This window comes from Hydra viridissima, unplaced genomic scaffold, assembly GCF_058129835.1.
Source record: "Hydra viridissima isolate aposymbiotic clone 2 unplaced genomic scaffold, HvirCarnegie_v1 scaffold_21, whole genome shotgun sequence".
NCBI lineage: Eukaryota > Metazoa > Cnidaria > Hydrozoa > Anthoathecata > Hydridae > Hydra > Hydra viridissima.
In genome coordinates, this window is record NW_028324320.1 from 221,912 (window position 1) to 240,316 (window position 18,405).

Below are 18,405 nucleotides of genomic sequence, written 5' to 3' on the forward strand. Positions count from 1 at the left end.
ATATATTTAAATATATATTTACTTTTAGCGGTGAAACAATTAATTATATATTTGTTTATAGCGGCTAGATATTTAATTTATATATTAGTTAGTTATAACTGCTAAATATTTAGCAGATAAAAAAATAATTTAATTATAGCGGCTAAATATTTGATTTATTATATTAGTTCTTAGCGGCGAAATTATTAATTGTATATTAGTTTTTAGCGGTGAAATTATTAATTATATATTAGTTCTCAATAGATAAGTATTTAATTATATATTTGCTATATTTGTATTTAGCGGAGATAAAGTATTTAATTATATATTTGATCTTAGCAGAGAAAATAATTTAATTTATATATTATTTGCTTATAATAGCAGAATAGTTAATTTATATATTTGTTATAGCTGTTGTAGCTACTAAATAATTATAATTAATTATATATTTGTATTAGCAGATAAGATAATTTAATTTATATATTTGCTTATATATTTGTTTTTAGCGGCTAAAATATTTAATTTATATATTTGTTATAGCTGTTGTAGCTACTAAATAATTATAATTAATTATATATTTGTATTAGCAGATAAGATAATTTAATTTATATATTTGCTTATATATTTGTTTTTAGCGGCTAAAATATTTAATTTATATATTATTTGTTCTTAGCGGCGGAATAATTAATTTATATATTATTTGTTTTTAGCAGATAAGATGATTTAATTTATATAATATTTGTTTTTAACGGCCAAAATAATTTAATTTATATATTATTTGTTCTTAGCAGCTAAAATAATTTAATTTATATAATATTTGTTTATAGTAGGGCGAAATAATTTAATTTATATATTTGCTTATATATTAGTTATTTAGCGGCTAAAATAATTTAATTTATATATTTGTTCTTAGCAGCTAAAATAATTAATTATATAATGTTTGTTTATAGTAGGGCGAAATAATTTAATTATAATAGTGGTGATTTAAATTTTTATTGTAATTGTAGAATAAAGTAGTTATATATTAGTTATACGGCGGGGCTATAAAGTTTAATTAATTTTGCAGAAAAAAAAATAATTATATATAATATTGAATAATATATTTAAATTATATTAACTAATTGTTGTAATAGATTTTTACATTTGTAATATTTTAATATATTTTCTTTAGTTTCATAATCTGTGTGAAATCCAAGCTTTTTAAGATACATACAATCGCAATTAGTACTAAAGGTAAATGATGTAGGTATATTATATTTCTTTTCTAATAAATTAATTATAGACCATTTTTCGATTAATTTTTCAATTAAAACTCCTAAGTTATTTTTAAAAGGACTATAATTATCAGTAACTAATACTTCTGCAATTTTATCTTCACCTAAAGTTATATATTCTAATTTATTAAGATTTATATTATTTATAGTCGAATAAGAAGATACATATTTATATAATTTAATAGTTAAACCTAAGTCAACTAATTCATTATTTATTTTTTGTATTGCTTCTTGAATAACAGTTTTATTAAAATTATCTATATTTACACATTTTCCAGTATTATAATCTTCAGGTATTACATATAAGAAAAATCCGCTATTATTAAATTGATTTATAATATCTTTTTTAATTTTATTTAGATCATCGTTATTATAATCTGTAAATGATAATTTTATTACTTCTTTTGCATTATTTTCAATTGTTTCTGCATTTTTTTTATTTTTTGTATTAAAATCAGATACAAAAGCAAATTCATTATTATTGTTTTTATCATTTAAACCAATATAGAATTTTAAATTATATTTATTATTGTCGATCACACAAGTATTTGTCATTAAATGATTTTCATTACAGTAACAATAATCATTTATAGTTTCTTTTGGATCTTCTACTAAAATATATTTTATAATTTCCATTTTAATTATTTTTATTTAGTAAAAATAAATTCGAAATAATTATATTTAAGTAGCAAGATGATTATTTTTATATTAACCTTGTATTCAGTGATAATAGCAGTGTTTGAATAATTGGTAAATATTTAATTTATATATCTATAGAAAAAGTAGAAAAAAGATATACAGTAATAACATTACATTAGTGTTATCATTATTAGTATTAAAACTAATAAATCATAAAATGTAATTTTATGTTATTACTGAATATCATAAAACATAACTTAAAATCAAGTGTTATGTTTTTATACAAATATTAGATTATTATATTAAACAATTTACATTAAGTTAAGATGAAGAAAAATAAGGATTATTAAAAGAAAAATTTAAAAGTAAGGATATAGTTCTATATTTGATGGTAAATCTAAATAAAGATTTTCTCCAATTATAATTTCTATCATACTAATGTTAAAAAAGGGGTATATTTTTTGTTTTTATTTCATCTTTTATCTTTTCAATTATTATATTTATTATATTAGATTTCATTTGTTGAAATTCATATGAGTTTTTTAAATAATTGATTTTGTAATTTTCACTCAATATATATTTTATCTTTTCTTCTATATCTGGCAAATGCATATTTAAAGAATTTAATGTTTTATTTATTTTCAATACATCGGTGCCATTTAGATAGTTTTCTATATCTAATCGAATATTGTTTAGAAGAGACATTTTCTAAATTAATTATTGTAATTGAAATATATAAAATCAAATTCAAAAACATCAATAAATAAAATTTGTTTACTATTTTTTTAGATGTCAATAGAAAAAAAGATATACAGTAATAACATTACATTAAGTGTTATCATTACTAGTATTAAAACTAATAAATCATAAAATGTAATTTTATGTTATTACTGAATATCATAAAACATAACTTAAAATCAAGTGTTATGTTTTTATACAAACAAACAAAAAGGTAAAAGATAAAATTATTATTTTTTTGGTAGAAAAGGTTCATTGATAATTGAGTAAATATTATTAATACATTCTGAACAAATTATTTTTTCTGCTGATGTTATTTGATTTTTTATTATTTTTATTATTTTATCAGTTGTATCATTTAAAAAATCTATTGACTTATATATATTTTCATTAATTTCTGGATTATTAGAATAGCAGTTTTTATATATATCTTCTAATGTTTCTATAATTTCCATCTTATTTATCTCAATGAAATATTGACTTAGTTCATTTAAGATATTAATAATACCTGAATCATCTTTTTTTTCTTGAAAATATAAAGATACAGCTGCACTAAGACTAGACATTTTTTTTAATTATTATTAATGCATAAAATCAAATTCGTAAACATTAACATTTTAAAATTAATACAATTTATATAAAATTTATATTTAATTTTATAAATATATATAAGTAAATAAGCAGAAAAAAATAAATAAATAAATAAATTTCTTTTTATATAGAATAAATTTTGTATTTTGTTTCTATTCTATATAAAAAGAAATTTATTTATTTATTTATTTTTTGTTAGAAAGATTTTATTTGAATAGGTTATTAGTGTTCATTTTTTTAAAATATTTAATGTAATAAGGTATTTTATTTTCAGTTAAATATTCATTTATAATTTCTTGTAAATTTTGTAAATAAAGCCCATCCATATATTTTATTTCTATCTGATTATAGATTTTTTTTTCTAACAATCTTTGTTTATAACCATAGCTATTCTTATATTGTTCGCTCTCCATAATTTATTATATAATTATTTATATTAACATAAATAGAATAAGAAAAAGTTGATATATTAAAATATAACAAATTTAAGTAAAATTAAATATTTTTTTATTTAAATTATATCATTCGCAATAAATAAATATATACAATATTAAAAGATAATAATAATAAAATTATTTTTTATTATTAACTGCTTAGTAGTAAATTTAAATTTCTTTATAATTATATATTATGAAATAAATTAAATTAAACAATAATATTCAGCAGTGAAAAATACTTATATTATTTATATATTTTAGATAATAAAATATTTGCTATTTAGCAGTAAATATTTTTTTAATTAAAAATAAATAATTATTTATATTTTTATTTATTTAATTTTTGGTAGATATTTTGATATTAAAAAGATTATAATTTATTTGTTTTTATTCAGCAGTAAAAAAAAATAATTAATAAACTTTAGTTTTATAATAATTTAATTTATTTAGCAGTAAAAAAATATTTTTTAATTTTAAGATAAATTTTATTTTAATATATCAATAAAAACAAATTAATTTAAATTTATTAATATATATATATATAATATATATTAGCTAATAAAATTAAAAAATGATTGATTTATTACCTATATATAGTATTGATATAGGTGAAAAAAATCCGTATTCGCTTGAGAAATTTTATAATAAATACCGTAATATAGAATTACATAGTGTAATTTCTTGTTATATAAACGAGTTTATAAATAATGAAGATATAAAATCTGAATTATATATTGAAGTTATAACCGCGTATAAAAAAAAAAGAAAATTTCGAATTATCAATAAAAAATTTTCTTAACAATTGTAAATATTTTGCAGAATTAAATAATAAATATACTAATACATTTAATGGAATATTTAATGAAATATTTAATAATAATAAAGAAGTAGCTAATTATTTAATAGAGCAATTATTCTATATTTCTAACTATTTTATTGAAATATATTATGCAAATATTATTAATTTCAAAGAAAAATATTGTGAATTAAATGATATCGAACGTTATGTTAATAAAAGATTTAATGATAATAGTTGGAATATTAAAAAATTAATAGAAATAATATATGATGGAATAATGTATATTATAGTAGATTTTTTTATAAAAAAATACTAATTATAAAAAAAAATACTTAATTTATTATTATTTATTATGTTAATATTAATAATAAATATTCTTTATTAGAGTTACTTTAGCAGAAAAAAACTTATATAAATAGTAAATTATAATTATTAATTTAAATTATTTAAATTATTTGTGTAGTATAATTTAATAATTATAATTTACTACTTATATAAGTTTTTTTGTTAAGTTATTTTTCTTAAAATATTTACTATTTTGTTTATTGCCGAAGTGTAAAGTAGTATAACACATTTATAATAAAAATAATTAATATAATTGGTGTTAGTATTTTATTTGCTTTTAAAAAATACTTATTTTACTTAGCAATATTAACAAGCAAATTAATATATTTTTTATACAAATGATAATTATTAATCTTTTTTCTAATAAAATAAACTTATTTGTAAATTAATTAATTTAAATAATATACATTTTATTTTAATTAAAATAGTAATAAGTTTTCTTTGTTTAAAAAAATTCACAATTAATTTATCTGTAATATTAATTTTCTTTAAGAAAAAAATAACTAAATATTATTAAATTTATTTTAAATTAATAACTTATATTAAATTAAAAAAAAAATAAGCAAAAATATATATCCATTAATTATTTTTATATTTAAGTTTAAGTACAAATGATAGAAATAATTTTATTATAAACTGTTAAGATAACAAAACAAAAAAAAATATATTTTTAAATAATTTAGCAAAAATAAAAAATTATAAAATATATATATATAATTTAAATATATCTTTTTTTATTTTAAATTTATTATTAATTGTTATGAATCTAATTATAATAATTGCAATGATGTTTATGTTTATTATACTGATTTTTGCTATAATTACTTAAAATATAAAAATGCGATTAATTATTTAAAATGTATAGAATTATTAATAATTTTATAAAAAATTAAATCTATTAACGAAATTATATATATATTATACATAATAAATAAAAAAAAATAATTATTTTAATTATTTTTTTTTGTTGTAATTTATTTATATTTGCTTATTTTTTAATATTATTTTAAATAAATTAGTTTTTATAATAATTTTAACAATTACTTGCTATTACTAAATTTTATTGTCGTTTAATATATTGTTAATCTCGTTAATGTTTTTTTCAATTTTTATTATAGTATTTTCTATATCTTTTATTACGTCTTTATTTTTTAATTCTGTTTCTTTCCCAGAAATAATTTTATATATTATAACAAATATAGTATTTCTTAAATATAATACATATTTTTTTAATTGTTTATTATTATTAATAATTAATTTTATTTTTTCGTCACTAGTATATTTATTTTTTATTAAAGAAACATTATTATAAATTAATAATAATCTTCTAACTTTTATCATTTTAGAATAAATACATATTAATTTTTCAAGATTATTATAAATTTCATCATTATTAGCATAATATTCGTTATTATATAATATATTTATTTGTATTTCTTTATATTTATTTAAATTTAATATAAAACTATTACAATAAAATATTATTTTTTTTATAGTATTTATTTCGTTACTAAATTTAAATTCTTTAATTTTATCATTATCAATTAATTTTATTTCAATTTTTTTTATTGGAAGATTAGTATCATTTTTATTTTTTAATATATTACTAGAGAAATTAATTATTGTATCTTCTTCTTCATAATAATCAGTATAACGAGTATTATTAAATAATTCGTTTATTAAATAAGTTATAACTAACATTTTAATAAAATATAATATATTAAAATATAAATACAATTATAACCTTTTTATAAATAATAATAAAAATCGAATAAATAAACATCTGTATACATATTTATTTATAATTTTTTGATTCTATAAGCAGTAAAATATAAAATATCTAATAGAAAACAAAAATGCCACGTTGTTTTAAATTATATACATATTACTTAAATAATAATAATTTAAAAAGTAATATTATAGTATTCGAAGAATCTTACTCATGTAATTTGTTTAATTTAAGTTTTAATGATATATCATCTAAAACAAATGAAAATAAGAATAATGATTGTAAATATTATAATATTACAAATTATGATAATAAATCAGATTTAAAAGACTTTATCAATATAATAAATCAAAAAGAATTAAAAATAGATTTATCTTTAGATAATATCGATGATTATATTAATATTAACATAATAAGAAATTATTTTAACTCTATTGCCGCTAAAGTAAAAAATATAAATATTAAATTTGAAGCTATTATAGATTTTGAATATAATATATGTTATTTTAATAATAAACATAGCAAATTTTATAACTCGGTAGAAGTTTTAAAAAATATATCACTACTAATAAACAAGTATTATAAAATAAATTATATTTTATCTATTGACTATAAAGAAAAATCTAGCAAAGAAGAAAAAAATATTTTTAATTATTTATGTATGTATACATGTGAGCTAGAAACAAATAAAAATTTTCTAGTAAATATAAAAAAAAGTATAATAAATGATAATAAAGTAAATTATAAAAAATTTAATAAATTAGATGCAGTAAAATTAATATTACCTGATAATAATATAGACGAAAATAAAATAGAAAAAAATAATATATTAGATTATATAAGTATTACTAATATTCAAACTTATATAGAAAATTTTATTAAATCTGCCGCAATAATTGAAAATGAATTTTTTATTGAGTTTTTCTTAGATACAGTAAAAAATAAATTACATTTAGTTACATACACTAATTAAATTTTTATAATATAATAATATCTTCTATATAATATTCTATATTTGCTAAAATATTAATTATATTACTATCGTTGCTATATTTTTCTTTTAAATTAATTAAATTAGCGGAAATTTTCTTTACACTATCTATAAATTTATTATAATTGTTACTATCTGTTTGGTCAGGTGTATAATAATTGTTTTTTTCATAACTGCTTTTTAAAGTATAATATTCTGCAGCAATATCAGAAATATCTTTAAATTCATTAAGAATAGTTATTATATTTTTCTGTATATTAGTAGGATTATTTTCTTTTTGCGCAGTATATAAATATTTATAAATTTCTGTATCTAAATAAATAGAAGGTATTAGATATTCATCTAATTTTTCTACATCGTTTGTATTTTTAAGATTATAAATATTATTTGCTATAAATTTAATATTATTTGATATATCAGATAATACATCATATTTATATTTATTAGATTCTTCACTATCATCTAAAATTTTATTAGCTAAATTATCAAATTTTTCTACAGTTTCAATATATAAATTAAGTGTATCTTCTATATTCATTTTTAATAGAAATAAAAAATATATATATATTATACTAAATGTTAATTGTTTTTAATAAACAAATAGTGTATATATAATATATATTTTTTTTATATATATATATTTTTTATATTTTTTTTTTAGAAATTAATTTATTTTTTTTTTAATTAATCGATTGTATTTTCTATTATAATATAAAAAATTTTCTAATATTATAGTATTATTATTATATTTTTTGTAAATAAAAGTAATTTTAGAATTATATTTATTATTTAATATTAATCGCATTAAAGAAATTAATATATTATATTTTATATTATTATTAAACTCATTATTTAATTTAATTGTTATTATAAGCTCATTTATAAAGTTTTTTATTTCTATATCAGTATTAAATGTAAATATATAATTATTATCTAAATTAATAGCTTTTAATTTATTATCGATATTTTTTATAGTAAAAGTATATAAATTTTTATAATGATTTATTTCTAATACTATATAAGTGCTAAATATTAATTTATCATCTAGTATTTTAACTGCTTCTTTAATTTTATTTTCTTTTTTAAAGCTGCTGTAATTAAAAATGTTATTGATTATAGTCATTTTTTATTTTGTATATTTATAGACGTGAATAAATAATTCACTCTTTTTATTTATTATTAAGTTAATTTCATATTAGTGTTTATATAGTTTTTTAGTCTATATTTGATTTAAAATTAAATAAATAAATATAAATATTAAATAAAAAATGTTAAAAGCAGTAATAATAGACGAAAATTACGATTTTAATAATTATTCTATAAAAAGTGTTGATGTAATAAATAATGTTTATAAAAATATAGGAATGAATAACTTATATTGTAATAATAAATATAACAAAGAATATGTTTATAGCGAAATAGATAAATATTGTAAAAAAAATAATATAACTAATAAATTAACAAAAAAAAATATATTAGATAGAATATCTGCAATAATATCTAATTATTATGATATATATTTAAATATTAGTAATAATAGTATACAAAATGCAACATGTAACAATAAAAGATATAAATTATGTAAGGATTTGTTTTCTTTATATGATAATAATTTAAAAAAGGTTGTAAGAGATTATCCTTGTATTACTCATAGTAGTAAATGCGTCGATAATATTGAATGTATAAAAAAATTAAAACAAGATAAATATAAAGAAAATAATGATAATGAATCAAATATTAATGAATTATACAAAGAAAAAAATATTGATTATAATTGGCTGCCTGATAATTTAAAAACAGATATAACAAAAAAATATAATAGTAAAGTATATAGCAAAAATAATATAATTAATAATAGTGGTTGCTCAATATGTAAATGTAATTATATTTGAGAATAACTATCTGTTTCATTTGGAATTTTTTTTATTATTTTGTTAATAAATTTATCACATTCTTCTTTGCTATAATTCGATTCAAGCATAATATTTATAAATTCGTTAACAGTTGTAGAAAAACGTTTAAAAATTAAAATTTTTAATAAAGCTGTTAATCTGTTTGTAGTTGTTTCATCTTTATTTTTTATTAGAACTAATATTTTATTAAATTTTTTTTCTAAACCTAAATTTTCTAATAAAGTTTTAGTTTTGCTTATATCTTTATTTAATATTTTACCAATTATAATAGTATTAGTTGTATTTAAAGAAATAACTCTGTTATCTGCAGCAGAAGTTATTAAATTTAATTTTACTTCATTTAGTAAGTAAGAAAATAATTCTTGATAAATATCATTAGTAGTAATAGAATGTGATTTGCTTGATAAAATATTATATAGAATATTTATATTTTTTGTATTATTTTTAACAAATTTTTTTATATGAGTAGCGGCTATATAACCTATATTAATATCTTTTTCATCTGCTATTATTATAGTTCTGTAATCTTCTTCTGTTAATCCAATATTATAAATTAGATTTTTAAATTTTTCACCATAGCAGTCTATTATAGTCGAGTTATTATTAGCATATGATCTAGTTATAATATTTGTTTTACAGTCCATTTTATATCTACCTATAGTTACTAATATTCTATGTAATTTTTTTCGAAGAATTTTATTTTTTATATCATTTACTGATAATTTATTATTACTGTTGTTATTCATATTATTATTTTAATAAATATTTATATATTCAAATTTTAAATTTTTTTTAGTTTTCTGTAGTAAGACAATCAATTATAAATATTCTTTCTTTTTTATTATATTTAGCTTTTTTTAGCAGATTAATAAAATCTAATGTATTAATACTAATATTACGTATTTTAATTATACAAAAAAGCCCTTCAAATCTTGATTTTTTTACAATTTGTTTGTCTAGTAATTTATATTTTTTTATTGTTTCTTCTATTTCCCACTGATTTAAATTAGATGCATTAATAATATTTTCCCATTTACATACTTTTTCATTTAATGAAGGATAAAGTAGTATTCTTAAGTTAGTCCATTCATTATAGTTTAAAGTATAATTAGAAGAGTTATTTTTTTTTCTGCTTTTAATAATTGAATCTATATATTTTTCTTCATTAATCAAATCTGAAATTTTAAATATTTCTTTTAATAACATAGCGTTATCAGGCGTATCTTTATATTTATATAAGTAATCATTAACAAATTTATCAGTAGTAATTATTGAATTATCGTCGCAGCTTCTTATATATTTCATATCTTCATCTGATATATTCAATAGATTACATAATGTAATAATTCTATCATCGTTTAAAGTTTTAATAAAATTTTCTAGATATATAGGCTCTGAAGATACATTATCTATATCAAAATTGCAATCTTTTAATTTATAGTTAAAAATTATTTCATAAGACATAATTTTAATAAAAAAATAATATTCAAAAAAAAAAATAATAATAGATTATATATATATTTATTTTAATTACCACCACATTCTTTAGAGACTTCTATTCCGTCTGTTACATAATATTCTCCATATTTTTCTATTTTGTTTGGCCATTTGCCATCGGAAGAATAAATAACAGGAATATTAGTAAGTACTGAACTATCGCTAGTACCGTGGCATTTTCTACATAACGCGCCATTATTACATTGAGCTGAGTTTTCTACAGCATATAGATAATCAGTTGTATATGTATTCGGGCATAGTATTTTTTTTCCATCTGCATTTAATAGCGGCGTAATATTGCCGCATTTTTTCTTTATAGCAATAGTCTTATTAAGAATATAAAGATAATAAGCTACAAATAAAACTATTATCCCCACCAAAAGTAATATAATACTCATAGTATTTTTGATTAAGAATAAAAAAATATTATTTAATATATATCTGTTTTTAATTGAAAATTAAAAAAAAAAGAATTTACTATAATATATTATACATATAATATTGTAATTATACTATTTTTTTAAATTGTTTTTTATTCTTATATTATATTATAAATAATATATGTTTAGTTTATTTTATCTTTAATTTAAAGCAATTTCATTATTAATAATAATTCATTTTTTAGCAGATTAAATAATATTAATTAAAAGATATATTCTAGTTATAAATTATTTAATAAAGTATTAAATACTTTATATATAATTTTTACAACTTATAGTATAATGCGAATATTTTGCAGATAAATAATTAAAAAATAACAAAATATTTTTTTTATTTCTGTTAATTTTAGATTTAAATATTATTATTTAATAAGTAAATAAAATAGCTGCTTAAATTAAATTATAATTAAAATATAAAAAGATTCAATAATTTTAATTTTATTAGTTTTAATTTAATATTTTATAAATAAATAATACATTAATATTATTTTTTTTTAATTTAATATCTTTTTGCTAAATTTAATTAAAATACAAACTAAGAAATTATTATAAATAAGAGATATTTATTTTAAATAGCTTAGATAATATATATTCTGTTTATATTAAAATAACTAATTCTAAAAAATAAATTTAAGCAGTTAATATTAATATTAACTGTTTGTATTATATTTTTTTCTTTTTGATTTGTATTATTATTATAAAAAAATTATAATCATTATATTTTAATTAAACAATGTTTAAGTTTGACAATGATCTTTTCAATAGTATTAACGAAGGTAAATATAATGATAGTGAAAAACTTGAAGAATTATTTTTAAATATTTCAAAGAATTCAAATCGTTATACTTGTCATAATTATAGAGATGTAGAAATTAAATTCTCTTATAACATTTCAGCCGCAAAAAAAATTAAAATAAATATAACAGATTATAATAATAATATTACAAATTGTGAGTTAGATAATTCTAAAAATATAAACACTATTTTTACTTGTTTTAGTTATTTAGAATCAAATCATGTTAAAAAAATTGATATAAATATATCACATAATGAAGAATATTATAATGATGATTATAATAAATTAATTTATAATTATCTTGAAGAATCAATATTTGTATATACTTCAATGTTAGATATTAGAAATAAAACATTATTAAATAATAATTATACAGAAAATATAATTGAAATAGATGATAATAGTTATAATTATAAAGATTTAATGAATATAAATATAAATACAATATTAATTATTAAACATTTTGCTATACTTCATGTAATATTTATGATTTTTATTGGAGAAGAAAAAGAATTAAACAAAGAAAACTTTAAATTACTACAAATTTTTATAGATAAATATAAAAATAAAATTAAAGAAATTTATTCTAACGAAAAACTATAAATAATAAATTAAATATATTATTTATTTTAAATTTAAAAATAATATTATTTTTTTTTATTTACGTTTGTAGATTATTATAAAGATTAAATTAAATTAAGTAGCTAAAGATATATAATTGTTTATTAAATAAAAACGATTAAAATATATATATTTATTTATTATTAAATTAAAAACAATCGTACTATATATGTTAAATAATTAAAGTAGTTAAAATATATATATTATATAATTTTGAATAAAAAATTTTATTATTGTTTATTTAAAAAACATGGATAAAAATAATGGCGACGATTTATCTACTTTTATACCTAAAGGTTATGTAATAGGTTATAAATTCGACTTAATGAGCGACGAAGAAATTAAAAAAAAAGCAGTAGTTAAAATTACTTCTAGCGCTAATACAACTCAAGAAAAAACTCCTCATCCACATGGACCAAGAAGTCAACTATTAGGAACAGATTCAAGTAAATATAAATGTCTTACATGTAATCAATCTAAAGAGCATTGTAGAGTTGGTCATGATGGTTATATAGAAACATTTGCGCATTTTAGCCCGCACAAAAATATAATGTCAACAACAAAAAAAGTTATATCAATACTTTGCACAAATAATAACTGTAATAAAATTATTTTTTCACCGGAAAAATTAGATTATGAGAAAAAAAATATATATTTAAAGAAAAAAGAATATAATAAAGAATAAAAATTATAAAATGTGACATTATTTTATTTACTGAAATAAATATTATTAATAAGATTAATAAATTGGAGTATATTATTTTATATATATAATAATTACTAAAATCAAATAACAAAAAGATAAAATAAATTATATTTTATTTATTGTATTTTTTTTTTATTTTTTTATAATAATATATACAATATAAATTTAATAATATAGAAATAAATATTCCAATAAAACTTATTTCATATATATAATATAATCTGCTAAATTTAAAACTATTTATAACATCTTCATAATTTTTTATTAATTTTTTAAATGTAATATCAGTTATATTTTTTAATAATTCTTTATTGTTCATTTTTTGTCTAGTGAAATATAACTTATTAATAATTTTAACGCAAAAAATCAAATAAATAAAATTATTATTTTATAGAAATTTTAAGCAGATTAAATTTATATTTTATAGCTTTTAACTATATTTAATACATTATTATATAAATTAAGTTTATTTTTTAAAATATTTTGTTTTTCTTTATATCTCTTTTTAGATGCTTCATTATCACATGATAAATAAAAACTATTAGTATTAGAAGCAGCTGTTATTTTTCGTATTTTTTGCTCTAATCTACTATATAATGTATTTACAAAAAGATTATAAAAATTAATAATAGATTTATTGTCTTCATTTTCATTAGATTTTAATACTACTGATATTAATATAATAAATTTAAATTCATTAGTTTTTTTATTTTTTTTCGCTATAGTTATATTAAATGATTTAAAATTAGTATTAGCTGTAGGAAATACTTTTTTAACTATTGCAAATATTATATCATTATCTTCTTGATAGCGCGATACAGTGTTTAAATTAATTATAATATAAGATATTAAATTTGTTAAATGATGATCAGATATACCTTTAATTTCATTGCTGCTATTAATAGCATTATTTCTAATAAGAATTTTTATATTTTTGTAATTAATATTAGTGCTCATTTATTTATATTTAATTATAATATAATTTCTATTAAGAAAAAAAAATATATATTATATTAAAGTTTTTATTACTTGTATTTTGGTGGTGATTTTTTATTTAGCTGATAAAAAAGATATTTATTTATTTTATTTTAGTTATATATATATTAAAGAACTATTCTTATAAAAAAAAAATGGATAATAATTATAAAATAAAAATTATAATAATATCTTTTACAAATAAATGCGATCATTTATCTACAGAAAGTAATGATAAATCTTCTATGATTATTAATTATAATACTGAATTTGTATTTGATTTAGATTTATATTGTAATAAATTAAAAGAATTTGAAAATAATTTAATAGAAATTTCTACTATAAAAGAATTTTATAATAATAATTGTAATAATAATAATACTGAAAATATTATACAATTCAATAAATTCATAAATAAAAAAAATATAATAAAATATATTGAACAAAGATTTAATCTTAAAATTAATACTACTCATATAACTGATTATAAATTAATAATAGATTGTTGTAAAGGAATAATATATTGTTTAAATAATAATAATAATATATTTATTAAATGTAATTCTTGTAATCAATTAAATGGTAAAATAATAAATAATATTAATAAAAAAGACTGTAAAGATTATATATATGAAATATCATTGTTTAAAGAGAAATCTATAATACAAGAAATTAAAAATAAACCAATATTTAATATTATAACACATAGCGAAAAATTTAATTTTAATAAAATAAAAAAAAATAATAAATTAAAGAAATTTAAAAACAATAAAAATAATTTAGATAAACATTACACTACTAATATTACTATTAAACAATTACTTAAAAATATAATTGAAGTTAATAACTCTTTACAAAATATTATTTATAATAATAATAATAATGAAGATAATATATTTATTTTAAATAACGATGATTATATTAAAAACTATTTAAAATTACTTATTAAAATTTATAAAAAAAATAAAATAAAAAATATTGAATATAATAAATGTGTTTTAATTATAGATTTTGAAAAAGATATTTGTAGTATTATTATTTATTAATATTATCTATTATTTAATTTAATTTAATTTTTTATAATCTGCAGAAAAACTTTAGAAAATAACTTAAAAATTTGTAAATATATTTACTTATTTGAATTTAATATTTATAATATTAAATTGTATGCAAATTGAAAAAAAAAAATGGATCTTGATGATATATATACTCTTAAAGTAAAAACAGTTGATAACAAAGAAAAAATAATATATAAATCTACAATAAAATCGGATTCTATAAGTCAGAGATTACGACAAAATTCATATATAGAACGTTATTCTAAAACTGATTATTGTACTGTCTCTGATACGATTATACAAAATATTTTTGGATTTATAGCTTACGAAATTAATGAATTTGTTAATTATTATAATCCTCTTAATAAAAATAAACTATTAATTATTATAGCTTATAATAATCAAGAAAATAAACTATCAATTCTTGTTAGACATATTTATGTTGATTATTTAGAAACTAATATAAAAACATCAGAAAATATAATAGTATCGTGTACCGATAATATTCTTAAAGATAAAAATATAATCGATATTTACTGGTATTTAATAAGAATAAATAAAAATTTCTGTTATACAATTGTACAACATATAAGTAATGTTTTTAATAGAAAAATGAAAAAAACTAATTATGGTTTTACTATAACAGATATGCGTAAAGAAATTACTACTAGGAGTGATAATAATAGAGAATGTGAAGAATCTAAAAAAATGATTAAACCTTTTGAAACTAATGCTTATCGTGATAAACTTGCTATTGTAATAAAAACTTATAAAAAAGTAAGAAACTAATAAAAAGTAAAAAACAATAAAAAAATAAAAAACAATAAAAAAGTAAAAAAAAATAAAAAGTAAAAAAAAAATAAATAAAATTTTATTTATTTTTTTTTTATTTTAACTGCTATTAAAAAAAAATATTATTTAAAATAATAGTTTTATTGTTAAAAAAAACTATTTTGTATTATAATAAATAAATTTAATTTATAATATTTTCTGCTATAAATAAAAAATTGCTAATTTTTAAACTAGAATATATAAAAATTATATATTAATATTCGATATTTTCTTCTTGATAAAACGATATTATATTAGTTGTTATTTTATCTATACTATCAAGAAGATATATTATTTTTTTATTAGTATTATTTATATTAGCAAATTTAAAATTATATATAGAATCTAGTTTAACAATCATTTTAATATTTAATTGTTCTACTTTAATATTATTTTTTTCTTTGTTTAAAGTTATTAAAGTTTTTATTAATAGCTCATATAATAGTATTTTATTTAATAATTTAACTAGAATTAATTTTTTATTTTTTTCTAATGTATTATTTAAATCACATATAAAATTAAATATATCTGATAATTCAGGTGTAAATATTTTTATTAAATAATTAATATATATAAGAAATTCATTAGCAGTTTCATAATTATTTATATTTTTAATATTTGCATGTAATAAATCTATATATTCTTTTGATATTATATGATTATTAATTATAATTGCTCTAAATAATATTATATTTAGCAGAATATATGTATATTTATATAATACTTTAGATAATAGACGTAAATTTTCATTATCGAGATTTTCATTAAGATATATAAATATAGTTAATGAGTTAAGAAAATATTTATATTTATTTGTTTTTTTGTATTTTATTAAATTTTCTTTTAATTCATATAAAATATATGATAAACTAAAATTAGATAAGTCAAAATTATCTTTTTCTTCTACAAAAGTAAATTCTATTTTGTAGTATGGATTATTTATATTATATTCTAAATATTTTTCTATTGATTTTATTATATTATTTATTGTGTTAATTATTTTAATTTGCTCTTTTTCACTAAAATCAGGCAAACTATCCATTTTTTAATTACTTAATATTTCAAAATGAATTAATAGAAAAAAAATATTTTTTTTCTGTATATAAAATTATACAAATATAATTTATTAACAAAAAAAAATAAATATGAATAACATTAATACAATAATAATCTACATTGAAAAATCTATTGAACTTTTAGAAAAACTTTATATTGTTTTAAGCAAAATTACTACGCGCATTCAAAGTAAATTAAATAGTAAAAAGAATAAACTAAAAGCTACTTTGTCTACACGTTTAAAGAAATTTCGTAAAACTTTATAATTATAATATTATTATTCGAGTACTGACTTAGCTGCAACTAAGTTAATGCTTAAAATATTATTAACAAACAATGAGTAAAATGTATTTTTGATAAATTTGAATAATTTTTAAATATATAAACAATTATAGATATTTAAATAATATTATAATTGAAAAAAAAAATAAATAAAAGATTGAAAGTATAAAACTAAATACTTCCATTAATTTTACTTATATTATAAATAATAATAGTGAAATTAATGGGCGTAAGAAATTAATCACATCACAATTAAAAAAACAAAAAAAAATAATAATATATAAACTAGTGAGAGAAAAATGTGATTACATTTCTTATTTGTGTGTTAAGTTTAATTTATAACTTCACAGAATCTATCTCTCTTCTCTCCTATTTATATTTATATATTATTATTTTTTTTTTTCTAAAAATAAATTAGCAGAAAAAAAATAAATATTATTTATTATAAAGTAATAAATAATAATTTAGAAATATTAATATTCTATACAGTGAATAAATAAATAATTATTATATATAATATATAAAAAAAAATAAATATAATAAATATTAAATAGTTATTATATTTATATTTTTTTTATTAATTAATATTATATTATAAGATAAATAATTTAATGTTTATTAATTTTAAAAGTTATAAGATATATAATAGAACTTATTTTTTTTATATCTTCTTAATAATTATTATAATTGTTTTGATTATTTAATATT

The 18,405-nt window shown here is 15.2% G+C and overlaps 1 protein-coding gene and 1 long non-coding RNA gene across 22 annotated transcripts in view; one reads left to right on the top strand and one right to left on the bottom strand.

The window, feature by feature from the left end:
* The window catches only part of LOC149876383 (uncharacterized), a 73,561-nt gene that overhangs the window by 30,058 nt on the left and 25,098 nt on the right, over nt 1–18,405 (bottom strand). The gene's annotated exons all lie outside the window — the stretch shown is intronic.
* Nucleotides 1–18,405, top strand: part of LOC149876384 (uncharacterized) — a 264,010-nt gene that overhangs the window by 28,576 nt on the left and 217,029 nt on the right. For 15 of the 20 annotated variants that reach the window (XR_016448738.1, XR_016448737.1, XR_016448739.1 and 12 more), the window contains one exon: nt 1,151–1,221. The exons of 1 other annotated variant lie outside the window; for it this stretch is intronic. Coding sequence is in view for 5 of the 19 variants with exons in the window: in XM_090075446.1 (XP_089931572.1) it covers nt 1,217–1,221 (5 nt within the window). In the remaining 14 variants the exon portion in view is untranslated. Of the gene's footprint in view, nt 1–350; nt 1,222–18,405 lie in introns of those variants that run through there. 4 more of the 20 variants (XM_090075436.1, XM_090075435.1, XM_090075438.1 and 1 more) reach the window with 3 other exon arrangements.